Raw genomic sequence first — 23,824 nt, forward strand, 5'->3', positions numbered from 1 at the left:
CTTGTATGGCATTTCTTCTCTGTCCAACATCATGATTCTACACAACAGGCAGATCTAGTGGAGCATCTTAAGATTTGTTATGGGGCTTATATGGCATTTCTTCTTTGTCCAACATCATGATCCTACACAACAAGCAAATATTATGCCACTATATCGTCAGTTGTTGTAACATGCTATGTAACTAGGGCTAGTTGTCCTATAACAAGAGGCTCCTCCTAAAATATCACCCTAGTACCTAAATCACCTTATCTAGTCTCATATGTATCTTTTCCTCATGGAATACAATATCATGGCTACAATAGATAACCTTCCAAGCCTGTGGATCCCAAAGGCAATAGGCCATCTCACCTACATCACCATGTTTAAGAAATATGCACTTAACAAACTTTGAATCCAACTTATTGTGCTTGTCTTTGGGAATATGGAAAAAAGCCTCACATCCTAAGACTCATAAGTGTGCATACAAAGGAGGCTTACTAGACCATGCTTCCTTTGCAACTCTACCACCAAGAGTAGTGAATGGGGATCTATTAATGAGGTGAAGAGCAATAGTAACTACCTTAGTCCAAAAGTATTGTGGTGAGCATGCCTGACTAAGCATACTATGGACTTTCTCCTGAATAGTTCTATTCATGCACTCTACAATACCATTATGGGGTCGGGTGATCTCAACCATAGTAAGAAAGCATTAAAATATAATAGCACCTCTTATTTTTACTTAATGGGATAGGCCCAAACCTTATGTAAATAATCATTAATAAACATTAAAAAATACTTAGCACCATCTAATGACTAATAAGGCATGGGACCACAAACATATCAATGAATAAGAGCCAAAGGCTCACCCAGCATATAGAGCCATACTTTTTATGAGAGTTACGTGTCTATCTATCGCATAAACAATGACCACAAGAGTAAAAGCATGACTAGTCAAGAGGTAGAAAATATTGCACAAGAGTGATTGCTTTCATTTCTTTTAGAGACATATGTCCAAGACGATGATGCCAAAGAGATACATGAGGAAGATTAGTCATGAGACTAAGACATGATCAACACATCCAAATACAAGAAAATGGTATATGCTACCAACCTTTGCATCTCTAGCAAAAAAAGGCTACCATCAGTGATCTTCCACATAGAATACCAAAAGAGACATGGTACCTATCATCATCCAACTACCCAACTAAGATAAGGCATCTAGTCAAAGCTAAGACATGTTGTACATAATGAAGCACAAAACAAGATCCAATACCAAAATTGCAATCCAACATCATATATGCCCATGATATCTAATGTAGTGTCATCTCCTAGTCTAACAATATGAAACCAATGACAATGTGGGCTAGCACAGAATGAAGTCCCCCCTGAATCAAGAAGCCAACATTGAGAGTAAAAAGATAAAGCATTGGTCAACTAAGTAGCATCAAGTGATGAAGCCAACATTGAGAGTAAAAAGATAAAGCATTGGTCAACTAAGTAGCATCAAGTGATGAAGCAATAAGTATGTAATCATTGAAACTGTACTCTAAGGCATTTATCTCCTCTATCTTTGTGTTAGACTTAAGCACAATCTCAATTGACTTTATATTTTCCTACACATTTCCCTTACCTTTCTCGTTACACTTATCATTGCACATTTTATGGCACTGTGACCTAACGTGACCCTGTTGCCCACAATAATGACATGTTAAAGAGGACTTACAACTATGGCACTTACTATGAGACTATCCACAAGACTTGGACTAAGACATTTGTGAGTCTCTACTATGGTTATTATTCCCATCACCAACATTTTTGCATCTCATTGCAAGTGCATGAGAAGTACGGGCTGCACAAATATTCTTCCTCTTCTTTTGTAAATAAATCACTCTCTACATAATTTCATTTCACATCATCTTCAAGAGTATTATTACTCATAGTAATACAAAATGTATCCAAGACTTTGGTAGTGTAACAAGCAAGAACACAAAGACTTTATGTTACCTCAAACTAAATGCCCTTGAAGATAAGCTAGCTAAAAATAGAGTTGAACTCATTCAAATAAGTAGACATAGGGTTAACCTGTTCGTGTGAATGTCCACGAGCTTCTTCAATTAATACAACTGAGATACATGGTTGCTTGTCATAAAGATCACATATATTTTTCCATAAATCATATGCACCACCATCAACAAAAATTACATTGAAATACACCTGCTTAAATAAAGAGAGTATCAAATTCAACTTGCATAGTTCATCAAGCTCATCCCAATCATCTTTATCCCAATTTTTTCACTTTGTGTCCTTGGCCTTCAATGGTCTAACCTACTTCTTTGCACAAATACCTACCATATTTGAGTCTTCCATTACTCGAATTTGTTGCCATCCAACTTCTCTATGTTGAAGATAGCACTGTCATTGGAGGCATTAGAAGCACATGCCATTATGTCTACAAATTAACTAGGGTATGGGCTACTGTAATAACTACAAATTAGTCCCAAAATTCAACCAAAGAGAGTGCAAAAAGGAAGACACTAAGCTAATATGCTGCTGTCCACAAGCACAAAGCACTAGAATGCTCAAACAAAGTGTCTGCTCTCAAAGAAATGCTCGAAAATAATTTTCAGCATGGTTGTCCATAAAACTACAGTAATTTGCCATAATATATAGGCAAATGATCAAAGAGAATAAGCTCCTACTGCCAAGGAGATCTGGATAGCAACTAGGATGTAGAATGCAACTACTAGTGTAGTAACCTAATACCAAGAACTATCAAAATATCAAAGGTGTCAAATACATAGATCCATACACCAATGCATATCAAGCATATATCCACCACTAACAACCCATTGACAATGATAGGTACAAGGTATCCAAGCTCAAAAGAAAATCATCCCACAATCATGAATCTCTACAATGAATAGTATTTGCATAAATCATGTAAGCATGAGAGAGTCCCCCACTAACTCAAAAGAACCGAGCTATGCAATATAAGTACAAATGGCTCTCATTGGAAGAAAATTCGGAATGTCCAAGAGCACAACATAGCTCAACATATCAAGTACATAGCATTCAGGTTCCCAAAGATATGAATCAATATATCTTGAGCATATATACCAGCAATAGGCCTTCAATCTGCTAGTGAAGAATCACTGAGCTCAAAAACAAAGCTCTAAGCTCATCATAAGCATATCCAGGTGTATACATCAATGCCAAGCATCAACACGTACAATCTTTGAAGTGCTTGTAGGCATGTAATACACACAATGAATGCTTGCTGTCCAAACTTTGCTACATCAAATAAACCTTCAAATGACAAGCTATTTGAGCTCTAAACAATCCAAGAAGCTTGCCCAAGCATCAAATCAACCTTCAGGCATCAAAGTACCATCTCATAAGCATGACATGAGCATTATGGAACTCATTGTATGCTATCCACAGGATATTACAACAGAACTATGCCAAACTATGAGACCATGGCTGAGAAAAAACTATTCCAAGAGTGCTCAAGAGTGAAACCTTTAATGCTAGAAAGTGTGCCAAGGAGTTTCCAAGTAGTAAGAGACCAAACAATCTTGAAGCAAGAGTTGTCAATGCAAAGATAGGGGATTAAAAATTAGTGCAAAATGTGATGGCTAATCTTGAACCTTCTTCAACTACTCCTCACCTCAATGATCAATGACTAATGCTCTATGGTGCATTTGGAAGCCAAGAAAAATTTTGTGAACAAGCTTTGTTGAAGTGGAAAGTCAATACATACCTTGAGAATGATGGGTTGAGTTAGCCATGAAAGCTTGAAGTGAAGCTCACTTCTCAGGTTGAAGTAAAGATTGATGAAGCTCCTCGAATACCCAGCCTGATACCGATTGAAAGATGGAGTAGGAGTGGAAGCAAGAGGGAAGAGGGAAGGAAGAAAGATATATGGAGATTTAAGCAAAGAAGGAAGAGATTGATGTGTGGGAACTCCAATAGTCACAACTTGCCTTTCCTTATTCTATTCTCATAGTAAGAATAAAGAATAAAGTGACAGTGACAGGCAACCATCACCTGTAGTGTATAGGTGTGTGGGTGGTAACTACAACTAAATGTATGTAGGTGGCTAGGAATAGGCAGCCTTTAATCCTACCATAATTGTCGAGGAGTACATCAATAGCCACGAGTGATATGTCGTCATACCCATGAGGATTCATTCAATTTATATCATCTTGCACCTCTACCATAGTAGCAGCAAGGTCAACCTAGGATAAGGTTTCATGTCTTAAAAATTGTTGTATTTGATAATTTTATATTTATATCTAGGAGCCTTGACCATATAAGGTAATGTACATTCCACATGGAGGATGATGACATTGTTGTATTTGATAATTTTATCTTTATATCTAGGAGACTTGACAATATAAGGTAATGTACATTCCACATGGAGGATGATGACATTGTCTTCGATGTAGACCTTTCTCATACATGGCATGGTCGTGTGATTTTTTATTTATAATGGAAGGTTTCTCAACATTGTTTGCCTCTTGGTCTCACTAATGAGACATCAAGAGATTATCCTTTGCCTCCTCATTTGCAATCTTTAGTGCAAACTTATGATTATAGACTATATGAAGAATGGGAGGGATCTCTTCCTAGAGAGAGAGAGGGATTTTTAGCTTTTAGGGTGCTTGGTATTTGATTGGTCCTTCCACCATACCAAATGGTAGGTGTGACTATTTATTGCACAAGATCTGTGTCCCACATATTTCATAGGTCACATTAATGACTTTTTTTGGTTCTATATATCATTGGGGTCTACAGCCTCAGCTTGTTATGCACCTTTAGATCATGAGTAACTATGGCATTTGTGCTACAACAAACCCTCTCTCTAAACTAGGTCTTCGGCATCATTAGGAAGAAGTTTTGTATAGAGATTGCAAACATTTTTCCCAAGGAAACATAGCAAGCTTCATTTTATAGTAGCCAAGGAAGAAGTGTAAGAACAAATGTACTTTCATTGAGTGTGCAAATTATCACTGAGTTTGGATATGTGTCTAGAGATTTCCCTATCAACATAATAGTTTAGGCCATCACATCATTACATATTGAGGATGAGTTGTTAGTCAACGATGGGTGGCAAAGACATCAAGACCTCCTATGGATTGAACAATTATAAATTATAGAGGCTCTTTTAACTCATTGTGTTTGCTTGAAAAATACTCTTTTTATCAACTTGGAAAAGGCTCTATAAATGATACTGAGTATGGTCATTCACTAATGTTAACTACACTTAGAAAGGAAACACTTAATAAGTATGTTCTTTGAAACAATGCAAACAGTTATATACAATATGTGCATCATTATATGGTTAACTTTTAAAGTGTACTTTACACATCTCCTCAGCTTTTCGAGTTCATCTAAGAAAAGTATGTGTTGTGAATCACTTGGATAACTTTTATATTTTATTATCATGATGTTCATGGAGTCGGGAGAGCATATCCAACCACTACGTGATTGACCAATCTTTGTGCAAAGAAGATGTGCTTTACTTGTATCTCCTATCTCTTTATAAAGCTCATGCAATGTATATAATAGAATGCAACATGAAAATTGTAGTTCATGGTTTGCCTTTAAAAATTGTCATGTCATATGATATTCCTTGTATTATCTAGATAATACAATTGTACAATATACACACTGCAATTAATAAGTTTGCAAACTTGAAGATACCATGCACAAATGGGTTCATAATAAAACGTTATGTGTATGTAGGTCATGGAATCTATAACCTACAATCGATACTTGGATATTGTTATAGGATGCATTTGAAAGTGCTCTCTTGAAGAATAATGCTCATTTTCTCAAAGTCTCACTCACACACACACACACACACACACACACACACACACACACACACACACACACACACACACACACACACACACACACACACACACACACACACACACACACACACACACACACACACACACACACACACACACACACACACACACACACACACACACACACACACACACACACACACACACACACACACACACACACACACACACACACACACACACACACACACACACACACACACACACACACACACACACACACACACACACACACACAAGGAGAGAGGAAGGAAGGGAGGGAGGGTTTGCCTTATTGTCTTCCAACACAACTCTTATTTTGCTAATATAACCACCATTACCAGTAAACATATAATTAATAGATAAATTACATGTATATCAATTTGAAATTAAGTTATAAATTATGATTTGGAGGATGATGTGCACTTGCCAACACAAGATGTTTCTCGACTATCATTAGAGTGTATGAGGATTCTACGCAAGAATGACCCAAGAACGTATTAAAGGCTCAGAAATCCATATGCACTGACATTCGACAAAAAGGCATCAATGATCATGACATTGATGGCCGTATGAACGATTTACTTAACAATTGGTTTGTAAATGGTGAAAATTGCTAGGAAGGAAATGATGCTTACCTTCAAAATGAAGCCCTCCAACCTCTCTATCCTAATTAAAATTTGATAGGACTAAGCACAACCTTATTGATCCTCAATCTCCAAAATTGATATACTTGGAGCAATGCATCCATAATGGCACTATTAAAGTACGTCTCTTGCTTTTGATGTGGTCAACTAACATATTTATGATGATCGACATGTAATTTTTACTCTCTCTTCTTTGCATTTGTCTCTCAACTAAGTTTCTCCCCCCTCCTGAAGTCCAAAGACAATATCAAAAAGATCATGACTTAGCTTGGTCTATACTAAAACATGATTCATGCATGTATCATCCATTGCATCTTGTTTTGTAGTGAGTACAAGCATTTGACCACTTGTCCAAAGTGCTCTACTCCTCAATATAGAGATGTTGGAAATTAGGAGCCGTAATTACAAGGCTTCGTGCTTCTTTTCTTTCAATGGATCTCTAATGGAGCACATGAGGCTATAAAAGCTCTTATAATTTTCTCATATTACAAGGACATGATCCTCACAACTACAAAAAATCTTATGATAGTAAATGATGGCTTGAATCTGCTTAGTTCTTTGAAAGGCAATGGTGTGAAGCTGATAGAATGATGCATTAATCCCCAAAAGTACTACTATATTTTCCACTCGCTCATCATGTATATAGGCATATTTTCCAAAGCATTGAATTATTAGAACTTATGGATTGGAGGTCCAAAAAATGCAAGCAAAGACGAGATCATGCAAATCAATAGTTGATTGTCAACCTTCAAGCATACTAATGCCACATAGCCAAAGTTTGGAATGGAGTCATGGAACATCAAGATGGGTGCAGCATTGGATGGTGTCAACCCTTCTCCATGCACTCAAGTTCTAAGTATGTACATTTCATGAGTGCAGCATATTTTTCCTCTTGCTATCAATGGTTGCCTAACAAAAACATGTGAGATATCATTTCTTGCTTAGACAAGCTACCTAGGTATAATTCAATATCTCTCTCTAATGTTTTAAGACCCATAATGCAAGAGTATATGACTAATATATTGCTTTTTGGTTTCGGGAAGATGGATCACAAGCAAAGAAATAGATACATGGCTCATTTCACAAAAGAATCTTGAAAGCATGAAGCTTGTTTATTTAATGGAGAGAGATTTACGTACATCAGTTTTTGACATCCAAGTGCACATTCTTATTCATCTAGTGGATAAGATTAAGCTTAAAGGAGTTATTGATACTTGATGGATTTTTTTCATGGAAAGATTCATGGCAACAATGAAGAGCTATGTGCAACAAAGAGCAAGGCATGATGGTTCATGGCAATGTTGAAATAGATACATGGCTCATTTCCCAAAGAAGCTTGAAAGCATGAAGCTTGTTTATTTAATGGAGAGAGATTTACCTACATCATTTTTCGACATCCAGGTGCACATTCCCATTCATCTAGTGGATAAGACTAAGCTTAAAGGAGTTCTCGATACTTGATGGATATGCAATTTATGAGCTTAACCATCGAGTCATGAAACATGTAAGGTGAAATTTTACCATAGTACATATTTTTTCTATATTCATTTATGTACAATTCTATGCTTCAAACATCGTGTTTTGTGACAAGTTGTCTTGAAGGTAGCTCAGTTCCGTGCTAAGGACAAATGCAAAAATGTGACAATAAGACTTGAGCCCATGGGTTTTGGGTCCATTAACTCCACTCAGTTGATGATCACAAATAAACCACATATCCTTCCTATGCACTACAAAGCAAGCTTTTTTTTACCAAGATCAAGAGTCTCCTACTATGCCATGATTACAAGTCATGCAAATGAAACCTAGAGAATGACGAATCTTTGACAACACAAATCCCAATATTAGTGATAGTGAGGAACAAGACGACAACACAACATTAGAGGTTGAGGCAAGGGCAATGTTGGAGCCACAAGTGTCAAGCTCACCCAATAGATGATAGTGAGAGTGATACATAGGATACTCAAATAAAAGATGACCTCCTAGAGTTGGAGTTTGAAACTTTTCTCCATATGGTAGAAGCAACAAATGACAAGATTTTAGCCCATAAGCTTGAACAAACTATTAGGGACAATATGGATATTGAATTGATAAATCATCATTCCATTGATAGTGTTTATTGAGAGATCCATGGAAGTTTTGGCACCCTAAACCGGTGAGTAACTTGTTTAAATCAATTCTTGTGAATACTTTTTTGTACACACTTGCTAACAAACACGGGGGGTGGTGGCAAGCCCATTAAAGGTCAATAGGGGTTTGATTCCCCTTGGCATATTGGTCAAGGTTAGTGAGAGAAAATTTGGTCCATCAAAGAGCAAGGAGTCATTTATTTTGTTTACTAAATTGAATAGTATGTGTATTGTAAGTTTATGTTCACTATCTTATACAATAGATTCACAAACCAATTTAGGATTGATCTCTACTAGTTCTCACATTCCAACTATGTCTATTGATCTATATTTAAGCATCTAATACTCAATTTCATTTATTAATGGCATTCATCCATTATAGAGTTATGTTTCTCCTCTATTTTTGTCGTGTGATTTTGCCTTTATTGCATTATTTATGAAGTTATTTTGTTTTAGTCATTTTTGCAACTTCTATTTTTTCTCTCAAGCTTCCCCTCCCTTAACTTTGAGTGATCAATTCAACTCAAGAAACCAAAATTTAATTAATGTGAACATATTGTACATTCTTTCATCTATGCCATAATAGGAGAGTCATGTCACTCAAGACATGCTTATGGCTCCACTTAGCCTCAAACTCTTGCTCCAACTATGCAAGGACAAACTTCTTTAACATTGAATCTTGATTTCTATATTTCATTGCAATGAGACAAATAGAGTTAGCATAAAAATCAAATTAATTTGATATAAATAAGTTTGGATTTAAACTTATGTCCATGCCAAATGAACATGTGGCATGCATAGGTCAACAATGTCACATATCTGTTGAAAAAATACCTAGTGGCATGATATGGCCATCATGATCAATATCACAAGTGATGCCATATGTCCCTATGTAAGTCGTGTAACCTGAATAATACATGAAACCAAACATTTAAATAAATATAATAAACAATTTCAAAACACATACATAATTAAAATAACTTCTTCTTAATGTTCCTCAAGGTGTTGGCACAAGAGGCATCATTGCAATAGACTAAGGAGATGGAGTCTCTACAACAACTAGTGCTACCAAAGATTGAGAATTGTCACTCCTCTACCTATGCATTGGATGCTCACTGCTACACACAAGTGAGAAAAAGAAAGATTTTAAATGCCTTTAAGTATAACATACAATTCAATTTGCACAAAACAAAGTCTAATATATTTTGAGAATTTATACCTTGTTCAACCTAAGTGATATGACCCAAACCTTGCATGGTGTAGTTGATGGAACTGAGGTCCTACCACATATAAGAATGAAGAAAAGTGAATGTGACATACTCTTAAACCCATTTCCATAGTTAATTTACAAATAAAAGAATAAACTTATCTTGTAGTCATGGAGGAGATTTGTTGAGGTTCTCTCTGCTATATAGTATGGCAATATCAAGGAAGACATCCTCTTAATTATAGCCTCCAATGTGTCATCAAAGAGTGTCACGTAGCTCTACATGTCCTCATCACTATCCTCAAGTGTCAAGCCTTGCCTATGTAGTAGTCTCCATAGCACTATCAACAATAGATCTCTAATGATAGATGACATCATAGCAATCTGAAAATACTCCAATTGAAAAAATTGCAATCAACTCAGCATAACATCAAGAATATATTCATGCAAGGGTGATGATCCCTCTTAGTAAGGTGGTACTCATCATGGGAAACATGAAATTAATGTTGGTATAGACAAAAATGTGGGTCCTTCTAGGCCTTTGAAGCTAATAGGTGATAAGGAGCAAGAATAAAGGCAATAGAGAAACTGCATACAGACATATCCTCAATGTCATTTGTAGAATCGCTATATCCTCCATAGCAGTCACCTAACGTGCCAACAAGTAAAATCTCGCCACATGACTAACACATGTAGTGGATGCTAACCCATGGTAGCTTGACATCTCAACATTTCTTCTTTAATAGGTCCCTTTTTAGATGATAGCTCTCATGATCCCCCCCCCCCCCAAAGAGGCATATCTCCAACCTTAAACATTATTTTGGGTTCCTCTTCTTCTTTCTACCAGATTTTCATTTACAAACCTATTTCCTCTTTGAATTTTGAGCTATCTCCTCTTGTTCTCTTCTTACCCACTTTATTGGGGCAACTATGATTTCTTCCACACCTATTATATTTATTGTATTTTTTCATTTGTCTTTCTATTTTGTTCCACTAGGTCCCTCTTCCTCCTTGATTTTGATAGCATAGTAACTCCTTCGGAGTGGAAGGATTCCTTAGCATAGGGCACATGTCCCCTCTTCTTCATGGTACATAAGGACAATTGGGGCTTTTATGGCCAAGCTCCTTAGAATTGTAACAAGCTTTCTATTCTTCTCATTCTACTTATTTCCTCCTCTCTTGTATACTTGGTCTTTTAGTAAGGAAGCTACTTTTCCATGTGCGAAGATAGAATCAAATTATTCCACACTTTGATTCTCTCTTTACAAATGGAGAAGTAGCTTCCTCCAAACCATACTAGCATCATCTGCCTTTGTGAAATTTTGGATTAGTAATCCAACGGCTCCTCGGGCTTCTTTATAGCTTGTTGAACCATGTACTTGACCAACCATTCCCAAGCTACTCCTTACACCTTGTTATAACAAATACACAAGCAACCTCTTTTAGCTTCAAGCAAGGTTAGCATCACTCTTTTATGACTAACTCACATAGAAGATGGTATATAAGGGCATGTATACTTATAATTATTCATTTGAAAACTTGATAGCAAGTTCTACTTGCATTTGTGTAAGTTCTACCAACAACCTTAATGTCTAGATTTCATCTATGGAGAGAGTCTACTATTTGACTAGCAATAACTTAAAACGAATACATATATCTCTTTTGCATAAGTCAATCCAGTTTTCTTTTGCCCCAAAATTGAAAGCACCTATCTTAACATTAGTCTTCAAACATTGAATTATCAAAAGTATTGCATGAAAATTGGTCAAAACAACCCTCAACTATACAAATAAAATACAAAGGAAGGTTATTTTAAAAGTTAATGGGTTTTATTCAATTGCAATCCTCTTAATGTGAATGTGTGTCACACATACCAAAGTATTTTTTGTGAAAGTTTCAACATGACAAACAAATTTTTTAGATGGTTTTGATTAGAAGAACTAAAGATTTTTTATTTTACAAAAATGCTTGCAAACACAGATTTAAAAATTTACACTTTCAAGCTTATTTTGGACCCTTCTATCTATCTTCAACTACTATCTTATACTAGTCACATTTTCCTAAAGGCATTTTGTCTTGATTTTATTACTAAGAAGAAATTGAATTTTCTATAGAGATTCTAAATTTCCATAATTAAATTAGCTTTTCTCCTACAATAATAGTGTCAATAAAGCTATTAAATATTTAAATCAAAACCCACATGAAACCTTTGAGTCAAGAGAAACACCAATCAACACAAATGTTCGACTCAATCAAGCATATGATGTAAGAGGGACCTGAGACAAAGAAATACCTAGCACTAACTACCACACTCCTCACAATGATGCTTGCTTCTAGTGAATGGTCTCTATTAGCCAATGAGAGAGACAGACAGACAAACAGACAAAGTCAGAGACAGAGAGAGGATGGTGCACCAGAAGGAAAGTGGAACTATGATAAGCGTTTGATTGTGAAATTTTTATAATCAAAAACTTCACTTTAAGTGATGCAATTTAGTGAACATTGTTTACACATCATAATTCAGTTTACAAACCTCATAAATTGCATCCCAAAATGCATCACATAAGTGATATTTTAAAATATAGCTTATTAGAAGCCTTAACATGTCAATTAATGGATGGTTTAAGCACACATCACATCAAGACGCTTGACATTTTTTCGGGCCCCATTGCTAAACATCCCCCCCCCCCCTTTCTTACAATGAGTTACTACAAATACTTCTATTTGATGCTAAGGGTATACTTGATATAATGAGTCCAATTTAAAAGTAAATCTGGATGTCCACACATCACATGATAAGTTTTGTCAAGAATTGGGTGGTGGGAGACTTTGCTTGAGCTATTGCGCCAAACACACACTGTGTACACAAGAGGAAGCTCACTCAAGAACACAAGAAGAGAGATGGAGGCCAAAACGTTTTCTTGATGATGTTTCTTCTTCTTCTTCCACACACTATACAATGTACACAAAGTATAGATAAGATACAACATAAAGGAGAGTGGCCTTCTAAGTCAAATAGTGCATAACCGACTACACTAATTGACTGGCGTTATATCTTTGCCAGTTGTAGATAGGTGTAACAAACTAAACATAATAAGTGATAAGTCAGTGGCCATGTGAGTATCATAATGACCACCAATGTGCTAAGTGTAGACGTGCGAACTCATCTAGCCAGGCAGTCCATCATCAATGTCCACACGTGTTGAGGTTGCCATCTCAACACTCCCCCTCAAGCTCAACTCTATCTCTGCAACTCCAAGTAAGCTTCAGAACTTTCGAAGCTTCTCTGCACCCAATGCCTTTGTGAAAATGTCAGCTATCTAATCCTGTGTGCTGACATATACTAAGTCAATCTCTCCTACAAGTACCTTCTCTCTTACAAAGTGGTAGTGCACCTCAATGTGTTTTGTCCTAGCATGGAACACTGGATTCCTAGCTGACTGTATGCTGCTCATGTTGTCATAATGATGACAACTGGACCATCTCCCTGCATGTCCAAATCACCTAATAACTTTTACAGCCATACCATCTCACATGCGGCCATAGCAGCTCCTCTATACTCAGTCTCTGTACTCAATAAAGCAATTGTAGGTTGCTTTTTGCTGCTCCATGTAACTACTGCACTACCAAGGGAAAACATGAATCCACTTGTAGATCTTCTATCAGACTTGCTACCAGCCCAATCTGCATCTGTGTTTCCAAAGACCTATACGTCCTTACCTACCTCATAAAAAAGTCTGTAATGTAAAGTGGACTTCACATATCTCAATATACGTCTAACTGCATCCAAATGAGGCTTTCTAGGCATCTGTATAAACTGACTGACAACGCCAACAGCATAGCTCAAGTCTGGCCTTGTGATAGTCATGTAAATCAAACTCCCTACTATCCTCCTAAACATAGTAGGGTCTTCTATCTCATCCCCAAAGTCGGCACTCAACTTCACATTTTGCTCCAATGGTACTGAAAGAGGCTTACATGCTATCATACCATACTTGGATAACATATCTAAGCCATACTGCCTTTGGGATAGCCATATACCATCATCACACCTAATCACCTCAATACCAAGAAAGTATCTTAGCTCACCCAAATCTTTCATCTCAAACTTCTTCTTCAAGAAGTTCTTAACTTCAACAATCCCATTGTCACTGTCACATGTAATAATCAAGTCATCCACATAGATGACTATGATGACCAAACTTGCATCTTCCTTTCTCACATAAAGTGAGTGATCAGCATCAGAAATACAAAATCCAATATTGACAAGATACTCTCCAATCTTGTCAGACCATGCTCTAGGTGCTTGCTTCAGCCCATAGAGTGTCTTATTTACACATTATGTGGGATGCTCTAAATCCTCATAACCTGTTGGCTGCTCCATATGCACTTCTTCTTGCAATTCACCATGCAAGAAAGCATTCTTAACATCCATTTGCTGCAAACTCCAACCTTTGGCTGCTGCCAAGGCAATCACACATCTAACAGTTGTCATCTTAGCAACTGGACTGAATGTCTCTTCATAATCTATGCCATATATTTGAGCATAGCCTTTTGCAACCAGCCTAGCTTTATACTTGCTAACTAAACCATTTGCATTATGCTTGACTTTGTAAACCCACTTACAGCCAATAGCTTTCTTACCCTTAGGTAAAGGTATCAAATCCCAAGTCTTATTGGCTTCTAATGCAACTATCTCCTCATCCATTGTTGCATCCCAATGAGCATGACCAATACCATCCTCAAAACAAGTGGGCTCAATATCCTCAACTAGTTTCACCATATAAGCATAATGGTGAGCTGCATAACCTTCAAAACGAAATCTTTTAACAGGGTATCTGACCTTGCTAGATCTGCATACCACCGGATCACTCAATGGAGTCTTTACATTACTATGAGCTCTCTGTACACCTAGTGTCAAGATTGTGGGAGAGAAGGAAGGAGTCTCACTTGTAGCTTTCTTGCTTGCACAATGGGGGAATACACACAAGGGTGGAGGCTGAAAACAATTTTCCTCTTCTTAGTTGTGTAAGCCAAAAGAACTCAAGTACAAAGAAATAGAAGAACCCCATATATGGGTCTCAAACCAAACTCAACTAACTAAGGTGGCATACTAACTGAGCCACGAACTAGAGTAGATAAGGATAGCTGTCATGTAGCTATTATTCATGGGCAGTGTACCAACCGCATCTGCAACTGACTCGTCGGTGACATAAATGCACAACGGTCACCCTGGCATATCACAAGTGGAGCTCGATATCTCAACACCTGGTGTCCTGACTGATGAAGGAATACCAAGCTCATCATCCAAACTCTCTGAACCACTAGAATCTCCATCAAATCCCAAATGACTAGTAGATGCATCATTACCATCCAGAACTTTCTTCTTTCCTTTGTCCTTCCCTTTAACACTTAAAGATCCACCTAAAGATGTGGGGCTAGCCCTTAGTCTCCCAGACCAAGGGCTCACTGTAGGTATAGTACCAGATGATGTTTTTGGTCCACTAAGACTCCATGATTCTTGTTTTTCTTTCTACACATAGCTGTCCTAATCATTATCATCATCCAATACATCACCAGCAGGTGCACACCCTGCCCATCTCATCGAAGATAACATCCCTGCTCACTCTAAACTCACATGTATGATAGGGTTATAACAATGATACCCTTTCTACTCTAAAGAGTACCCAATAAAAATACATTTTTTAGCCTCTGGATCAAGCTTCTTCCATAGCTCATCTAGCACATGAACATATGCAACACATCCAAATACCTTCAAGTGCGATACATCGGGCTTCTTGCCAGTAAAGCATTCTTTAGGAGTCATCCCATGAACTGTAGTTGTGGGAGTTCTGTTCATAATGTAGACAGCAGTATGGACAGCCTCAGACCAAAAATGTTTGGGCATATTCTTTTCAGCCATTAATGCACGTGCGACTTTTGCAATATGCCGATTTTTTCTTTTTGCAACCCCATTTTGTTGTGGGGTATATCTACAAGTAAATTTCCTCTTTATCCCATGAGTCCTCAAGAAGCCAATAAACTCATTAGAGAGGTACTCTCCCCTTCCATCTAATCTCAAGCACTTCACTTTTGAGCTTGTTTATGTTTCAACAGCTGCCTTAAAAGATTTGAAGTGCTCAAGCACATCACTCTTTTCCTTCATGAAGTATACCTATAATTTCCTTGAACAGTCATCAATAAATGTGACAAAGTATTTGTTGCCACCAAGAGATATATTCTGTGTAGACCCCCAAACATCTGTATGCACTACATCAAGTATTTTTTTACTCACTTCTCTATCATGTGAGAAGGGTTGTCTTGCCTGCTTACCAAACTGGCATGCTTCACAGACTTTACACAATTCTGCAACTCTAAAAGAAGGCAACCCTATAACTAATCCTCTCGACCACCACATTAATTTCAGCCTTTGTACATTTGCATGTCCAATACGTTTATGCCCTATTTCAATATCTGCAACTAGTCCTTTTCCTTTAGCATACATAGCAGCATCTATTGCAGAAATTCTAGCATCTAAAGTGAACATTTGGCCAACTCTACTTCCTTTTGCGACCAACCTTCACTTATCATTAAAGTCTTCTACAAAATAACATTTTGCACTAAATGGGACCTGCAACCCCTGCTCTACCATTTGGCCAACATACGCTAGATTCTTTGTGATTGATGGCACATGTAATACATCTGTCAGACTCTTTTTTTGGCCATCATACAAGGTCAAGGGAACCTTTCCAATGTGTGAAATTGGGTGGCATGAATCATCACCCGTCTATACATAACCTGGATTTTGTAAGTCATGCATCTCTCCAAACCATTCAACATAACTGGTCATATGATTAGATGCACCTGAATCGACATACCATACATCATCATGTGTCCCCTTTCCTGTAACTGCATTCATCATATGTTGCATAACAAAGAGACGCTTATTTTTGTCTTCATTCTGTCATGAAGACGATGCATAGTTTCCTTGTTGCAATTTACCACTGCGAATATCATCCTTCTTAGCATAGCAATGGGCTGCAATATGGCCTGTTTTGCCATAATAATGGCAAACAACATCAGAATTTCCAAAACCTCTATTCTATCATCCACCTCTTCCTATAGAGTTCACCCTGCCTCTAAAGTTTCCTCGGCCTCTTGAAACCAGCATTTCACCAAATTGCTAATTGAATCTATTTTGCTGGTTATCGCCAGCACGTCCCATATCATGGCCTCTCGAAGAGGATCTGCCACGTTCCCTTCCTGAACTTGAGTAAAATGCTTGAACCTGTTCACCATTTTTTTCAGATGAGTCACCCTGCATATTGATCTCTTCGATAATCATGAGAGAGATCAATTCATCAAAATTCGAAAATGGCTTCTGTACAAATACTGAAATAACAAATGGTTTCCATACCTTCTCATTGTTAAGGCCACTCAAAGTGGATGAAACCAAATCATCATCATCATCATGCATTGCATCAATCGTTGCTAAAGCATCTGCAATGATCCTCACCTTCAACACATACTCATTGACAGACATTTTCCCTTTCTTCAAGGCATTCAACTCTTGCTTGAGTTGAATCTTTCGTACCTTTGTATTTACTGAAAACATGTTCTCAAAAATTATCCAAGCTGCATGTGAAGTTTCTGCATTCCTAATATGTCCCAACATCATATTATCAATGATTGCAAATAACCAGTACATCACATTTTTGTCTTTCGCATTCCATTATTTCTATGCTTTTAATTCATCTGTAGTTGCTCTGGCTCCTTTTCGTCACCTGAAACAAACTCATAAAGGCCCTTTCCAATGAGGAAGTTCGTCACACGGAACTTCCATAAAGGGTAGTTATTCTTGTTGAGCTTCTCAGTAATGGGATTTCCACTGTTCTCTACCATTATCACAAACAAGGATACAACACAGCAAGCTAGTCTTCTGCAATCTTTCACAACACATACATAGCACTACACCAAGCAACCTTTTTCACTGATTGCTCAATAGTACATGTAATCTGCAACCTATTTGCAGATAAACCTTATGTTTGCTTCTTGCAAACACCTCAAAATTTACAAATTTGCAATCTATAACATGTGCACCCACTTTTGGTCAATACAGTCGAAATCACAGTGTACCCTGAAACTATTATCCGCAACCTTTAGGCTCTAAAGCGGGGCCTGAAACGGCCTCAGACGTCCAAAATAACTACGAAAAATACCTAAAGCGCCTATTTCCAAAATATACAATGCTCTACTCGCACACCAAATCTCACAGCAATCTGAGATTTTCGCTCTACCCTGCTTCCGGTGCCTCCACAGGCACTATCCAAGAGAGAGAGTGGAAGAATGGGAGAGCTTCTTACCTGTTGCTTGCTTGCTCGAACCTTGCTTATTCTCCTTCACTTCAGCCTTCAAAATCAATCTCTCTCAGTGGCGTGGCTCTGATACCATGTCAAGAACCGCATGGTGGGGGACTTTGCTTGAGCTGTTGCGCTAAACACACATTGTATACACAAAAGGAAGCTCACTCAAGAACACAAGAAGAGAGATGGAGGCCAAAACATTTTCTTGCTGATTTTTCTTCTTCTTCTTCCACACACTATACAATGTACACAAAGTATAGATAAGATACAACATAAAGGAAAGTGGCTTTCTAAGTCAAACAGTACATAACTGACTACACTAATTAACTGGTGTTATATCTTTGCCAGCTGTAAGTAGGTGTAACAAACTAAACATAATAAGTGATAAGTCAGTGGCCATGTGAGCATCATAATGACCACCAACGTGCTAAGTGTAGACGTACAGACTCATCTAGCCAGGCGGTCTATCATCAATGTCCGCACGTGTTGAGGTTGCCATCTCAACAAGTTTAATATTGATTCATCTAAGGCAATCTTTTTATTTGAGCAGAGCGAAAAAAGAGCAAGAGCAAGAGTTATTGATTACTAAGGAGAAATTTAACTAGCTTCAAGAGGGGCTTGGAATTCCAATTTCAAGAGAGAGTACGATTAATCTATCTGAATAATAAGCTTATAGTTGCATGCTCTTATGCTTTTTAAAGATGTATTTTGTAAGATTGTAGTAGAGATATTGTGTAAGAAGTAATAAAAGAGAAGAGTAAAGAATGACGCTTACAAATAACCATCACAGAGCAAGAAAGGAACATGATTTTAGTAGAGAAATTTACAACAAAATACAATATACCATGAGAAGTAAAAAGTAAATAAAAGAGGAGAGAACAATATTTCAAATGACTATGGAAAAACAATGGATGTGATTTTGGTAGGAAGCTGTGATAATAGAACATTTAACCATTCGAAATGAATGAATAACAAATGAAAAGTGACCCACGAACTAAGAAATTTAGGCATTGAATCATTGAGTCTCATCTAAATGTCTCTAATAACTTACATTTGAATTACCAAATTTGGAAGGGGTGTTTTACTAAGACCTTTGCTAATTAGCAAATAAATCAATTCCTTAAAGGGCCCTTTCTTTTGTTTTTGACATTAGTGGTACATGCAAACCATCAATTTCAAAAAACATTTTCCACACCAAGGAATATATAAAAATTACCCTAAATTGTTCCCTATAGATCCTTATATAGGGTATCATAACTTGTTAATACTAACAAAGGTGACACAATGAGGACAACAAAAGGTAAGCTAGTTGATTGAAACAAAATTCAAGATAGCACACACACTACCCAACACAAGCCTTCCTCTTTTTCTTTTTTTCTTTTTAAGCCTTGCAACATAATTTAGTGATGGGTGACACCCTTCTTGCACTTTAAGGTGTAGTAATGCCAAGCAGTCAATTGTGAGTTCTAAACATTCGACCTCCCAAAACTCACGCAAACACCCAACCAATTGGGCTGCCACTCAATAATAGAAGACGACAAATTGCAAAGGCACTTCCAAGTTTCACAATGTTAGGAAGCTTTTGTAAACCAAGAAAATTGCAATAAGGATACCAACTCGTCTTGTAGTAGTTAAGTACAAACTTTGAATGTGTCCATTGGGGTCACCCCATTTGCAAAGCCAATACACTCTCTTTCAAGTTTCCATAGGATTGATTGTATTAGGGCCTGATGGATTGTCTAGATAACCGTTAGAAATTCTTTAAGTAGCAAATCATTCATTGCTTTCCCTTTATAAAGTATAATTTATTTGATAAAGCTAATAGGTATATAATGGAGTTCTAAATCGTTGTGTAGACTTGTATGTCTCTATGTGGAATTTGCACCACTGAATACTAAGTAACTTAACATACCAGGAAGTTGTAACTTGACATACAAAAGAAGTTTTTAACTTCAATTTGTTCAATCTGGACTTTGGAAATGTTTAGACGTGTCACTGGATAATTACATCACACACACAGGTTGCATATTCCTTTGTACAGCACTAACATAAGAAATGCGAACTGCAGAACTTTGAAGAGAAGGCTCTTCGATGATAGAACTATTCACTGTATATGAGTAGTGAATTTTATTTTTCCAGGTCTCCACCTGCCTGTGGTTAAATGCTCTCCTGAAACGCCATAGACCTTGACAATGCCGCTGGGTTTGTATGACATGCCTGCACTGAAGTTTCCTCAAATACTGTGGTTTCAGATTTCGGATCAAAAGCTGTGGCACAACTGATCTTCCGTGGTCCCGGTGCAGCTTCCAATCCCAAACTCGTCCAGATCGAGCTGCGTGCTGCTTCAAGAGGGTCATTTATCCTCAGTGTCTTTGGGACCAGAAGGCATCCATCATTACTTGGCTCAGCTTGTGAGCCATCCAACCGATGCTTACACTTACGTTCTGAAGTTGTGTTTGTATTTGTGACTAATGATGATGTTGCTGCTGCTGCTGCTGCTGCAGCACTGGAGGTAGCTGCAGCCATTACAGCTGCAAATCCCCATGGTATGTTCCAGAGGCTACCACACTCTGATGCTGGTAGACCCCACAATGACATGTGCATTGGAGGCCAAGGAAAACCGGCCCAGAGGCCTCCTGAAGAACCATTCCATGTTAGACAATTTGGTATAGGAGCACTTGAAGCATCACTGCAGACGTTCACGGTATTACATTCGGCATTATCCTCGGCAACAATCCTCTTCATATGGAGATGTGACTGCTGTGGACCACCAGACTTTGAAAAAGAAGGCACTTTCTCGAATGGGGTGTTCTCTGCATGCTCCGCTACTACTCCTGCTGCAGTATGTTCCTGGCCAACTGCATCAGTGATGCTAGCTGATGCTGTTTGTGAGCCCCCGGACTTTCTGTTAAACACGCCCACACTGTTGCTCTGAAGATGGGTTCTGTGATCGGCTTTTACATCTGGATTGCCATCCTTTGCCGCTGCCATGCCAGCAGGATTGTTCCAACCCTGTGCAACTGCAGAAGTCTCAGTACCTGACTTTGTGTGCATGTTCAAAGGATTTGCAGCCATGATTTCACAGATGGGAGCCTCTTGCTGAAAACTGGATGTGGCAGTTGTTGGGGTTTCCAAGGTTGCCAGTGATGATGCTTCTAGAGGAAGCATCTGTAACCTTGAAGGCTGGGATCTTATCTTCAAATGATTGCTCCTACTGCCACCAGAGCATGCACTCTTGCTGCAATGAGCTGAATTATTTGGATCAGGTCGCACGGCTGTAAAATCATGCATCGTGTGTCTTAGGTGAGTTGCACAATGCTTGCTTTTTCTACGACCTGCACCAATTGGCACATTTCGAAGCATACCGCCTGCTGTCCAATACCTTTGACAGTTCTTGCAAAAATGGCGAGGCTGATTAGCATTATAATTATTGAAGTAGCAAAACTTGGTGTCTAGGCTATTACAACGAGGGCAAGGAAGTAGCTTCTCTGGCTTTTTGAACTGCTTGTCATGCGTCATGTGGCCATGAGCATAGTTCTCCTTTATTAGACTATATTCAGAGCAAGAAATAGCTTGAGAATCTCGGATCCCCTCTTGCAGCTTACCTTCCTCATTCCCATCATTACCGCTGAAGCTGCCTATGTCATCTGAGGCAAGAAGCCCATTCCTTTTGTCTGTGCTGGATGCCTCTACACCCAGCTCCTGTATATAAGCAGAAGGATTCAGCGTGAAGGAGATCATACATAGTGAAAGACAGTGAAAACTGTGTGCGCCTGCACATGTGCACATGCAAGCATGCGCGCACACAAAAACACAAGCACATAATTCCAAGAAACAAAGAGAACTAGTGCTACTAGCTAGAGACATCGCATACGTCATCAATCCTTTTCCACAGTGTTACAAAAACAGTAGGCATGCAATCCAGGATCACGAATCATGAACTGCTGGCCTCTGCCATTCGTGAATAAACATGTCATGGAATTCAATGAAAAAGAGTTGCAACTTGCAACTATGTTTGCACTGAATACCTAAAAGCCTAGCCTAAAGATATAGTTTACAGTACATTAATAATGATGTTTGAACTCAGCTTCCCACAATTTATAGGTATTCATCCAAAGAAGATTCATCCACATTTGCCAGAAAACTCAAAAGACTTTGAGACCTGCTTGCTGTGGAATTGGACATCTGAAATCAGAAAGACAGGAACCCGCCCTGCTTGTTCTTGCTCATATTTGACAGCTTTCATGGGATGGGATGTCACAGGAATGTCTCTGCCAAAAAGCTTGATGGCAAGGTCGGCATGGCACAAAGAAGCACTATTTGCCTTATCATCATCAACATTGTTGTCATCTGCATTGAGACTGTCTTCGGGGACTCGGTGACTACATTGCTGATCGCCATCTCTGACTGCAAAATGAACGTCACAATCACTTGGCGTGTTGGCCACCATATTCAGTGTATCTGTCTTGAATTTGTAATCTTGTGTCCACATAGCCAGCAGGCAGGAAAGCCTGCAGAATGGAGAAAGAAGCCTTTTAATCGTTTGGTCCCACAACTATGGAGACACTCCCTTCTTTCCTCCTCCTCCTCCTCCTCCTCCTCCTCCTCCTTCTTCTCCTTCTTCTTTGCCTTCTTCGTAGTCTCCGCCTCCACCTCCTCGATTGTGGATGAGCTTATGATTGCTATGGACCGCTACTGATGAAGAGCGTGATTTCTGCTTGTTGTGTATGAATTCCTGAGTGCTATGGATCACTCCTAATGAAGAGCACGATTTCCTTCTCCTCCTCCTCCTCCTCCATCTGGATGCCGTGTACGCTTCTGATTGCAGGCATGATTAATTTCCTCGTCTGTTGTATAAGCTTCTGATCGCCTTTGGAGTCAGGACTGGGCATGATTTCCTTCTTCTTCTTCGTGTTCTTCTGATTTCTTCTTCCTCTTCCGGTAACCTATGGACTAGGGATGATTTCCTTCTCCTTCGTCTTCTTCTCTATGCCCTACGGATTGCTGTTGGCAGCCATGATTGCAGGCAAAACCAGTACAGAATGATTGCACGGACATGTGTAACCTAAAATGATTGCAGTGAGAGAAACAGGAAGACGAGAAAACATGATGAGATGAAATAGAATGAGGGCCCCCAAAAATGATTAAAATATCATTCTCGATAGTAAGTTGATAAAAATGATGATGATGAGTCATGACGACGGCGATGTGGGAAAAGCAGTGCAAAAAGCGAAGGAAAAGAAAACAACAAAAAGACAAGTAATGGCTTTTATATTATTTTCTTAAGTTTTAGAAAAACAGAATTTGTCCAGATGTCAAGGCGACTGCGTTATGCATATATTTTCCGAAAACAATTATATGAAATTCTAAAACAAGTAATCGTACAAGTTCGAAGTAATAGATTGACGTCATTGAAAGTTTGCAGAAAATGGAAATATTTTGAGATAAGGGTCTTGACTCTTAACTCTTCTGCAGTTTATCTTCTTGTTTTTTTGGGCCTTTTTCTTATTTGTCCAAATTTTAAATAACATCAGGTGTGTAAACTTGAAAGCCATGATGCATCTCCTGACACGAGAAGTAGGAGGCTGGAGCTCCTCCCCTCCATAGACCACAACTTACAAGTCCCTTGCTCTTTTATGCC

The 23,824-nt window shown here is 38.3% G+C and overlaps 1 protein-coding gene across 1 annotated transcript; it reads right to left on the reverse strand.

Moving 5' to 3' along the window:
* Nucleotides 1-20,115: 20,115 nt before the first annotated feature.
* On the reverse strand, nt 20,116-23,276 carry LOC148017118 (cyclic dof factor 3-like). Its single transcript, XM_087663240.1, has 2 exons — nt 22,346-23,276; nt 20,116-21,885 (listed from the first exon to the last, which is right to left on the reverse strand). Exons 1-2 carry the CDS (start codon nt 22,673-22,675, stop codon nt 20,341-20,343), a joined length of 1,875 nt encoding a protein of 624 aa, XP_087519366.1. The 5' UTR covers nt 22,676-23,276; the 3' UTR covers nt 20,116-20,340.
* Nucleotides 23,277-23,824: the final 548 nt, after the last annotated feature.

This window comes from Lygodium microphyllum, chromosome 22 (assembly GCF_053477565.2).
Source record: "Lygodium microphyllum isolate KBCC chromosome 22, Lygodium_microphyllum_v1.1.10, whole genome shotgun sequence".
NCBI classification, from domain to species: domain Eukaryota; kingdom Viridiplantae; phylum Streptophyta; class Polypodiopsida; order Schizaeales; family Lygodiaceae; genus Lygodium; species Lygodium microphyllum.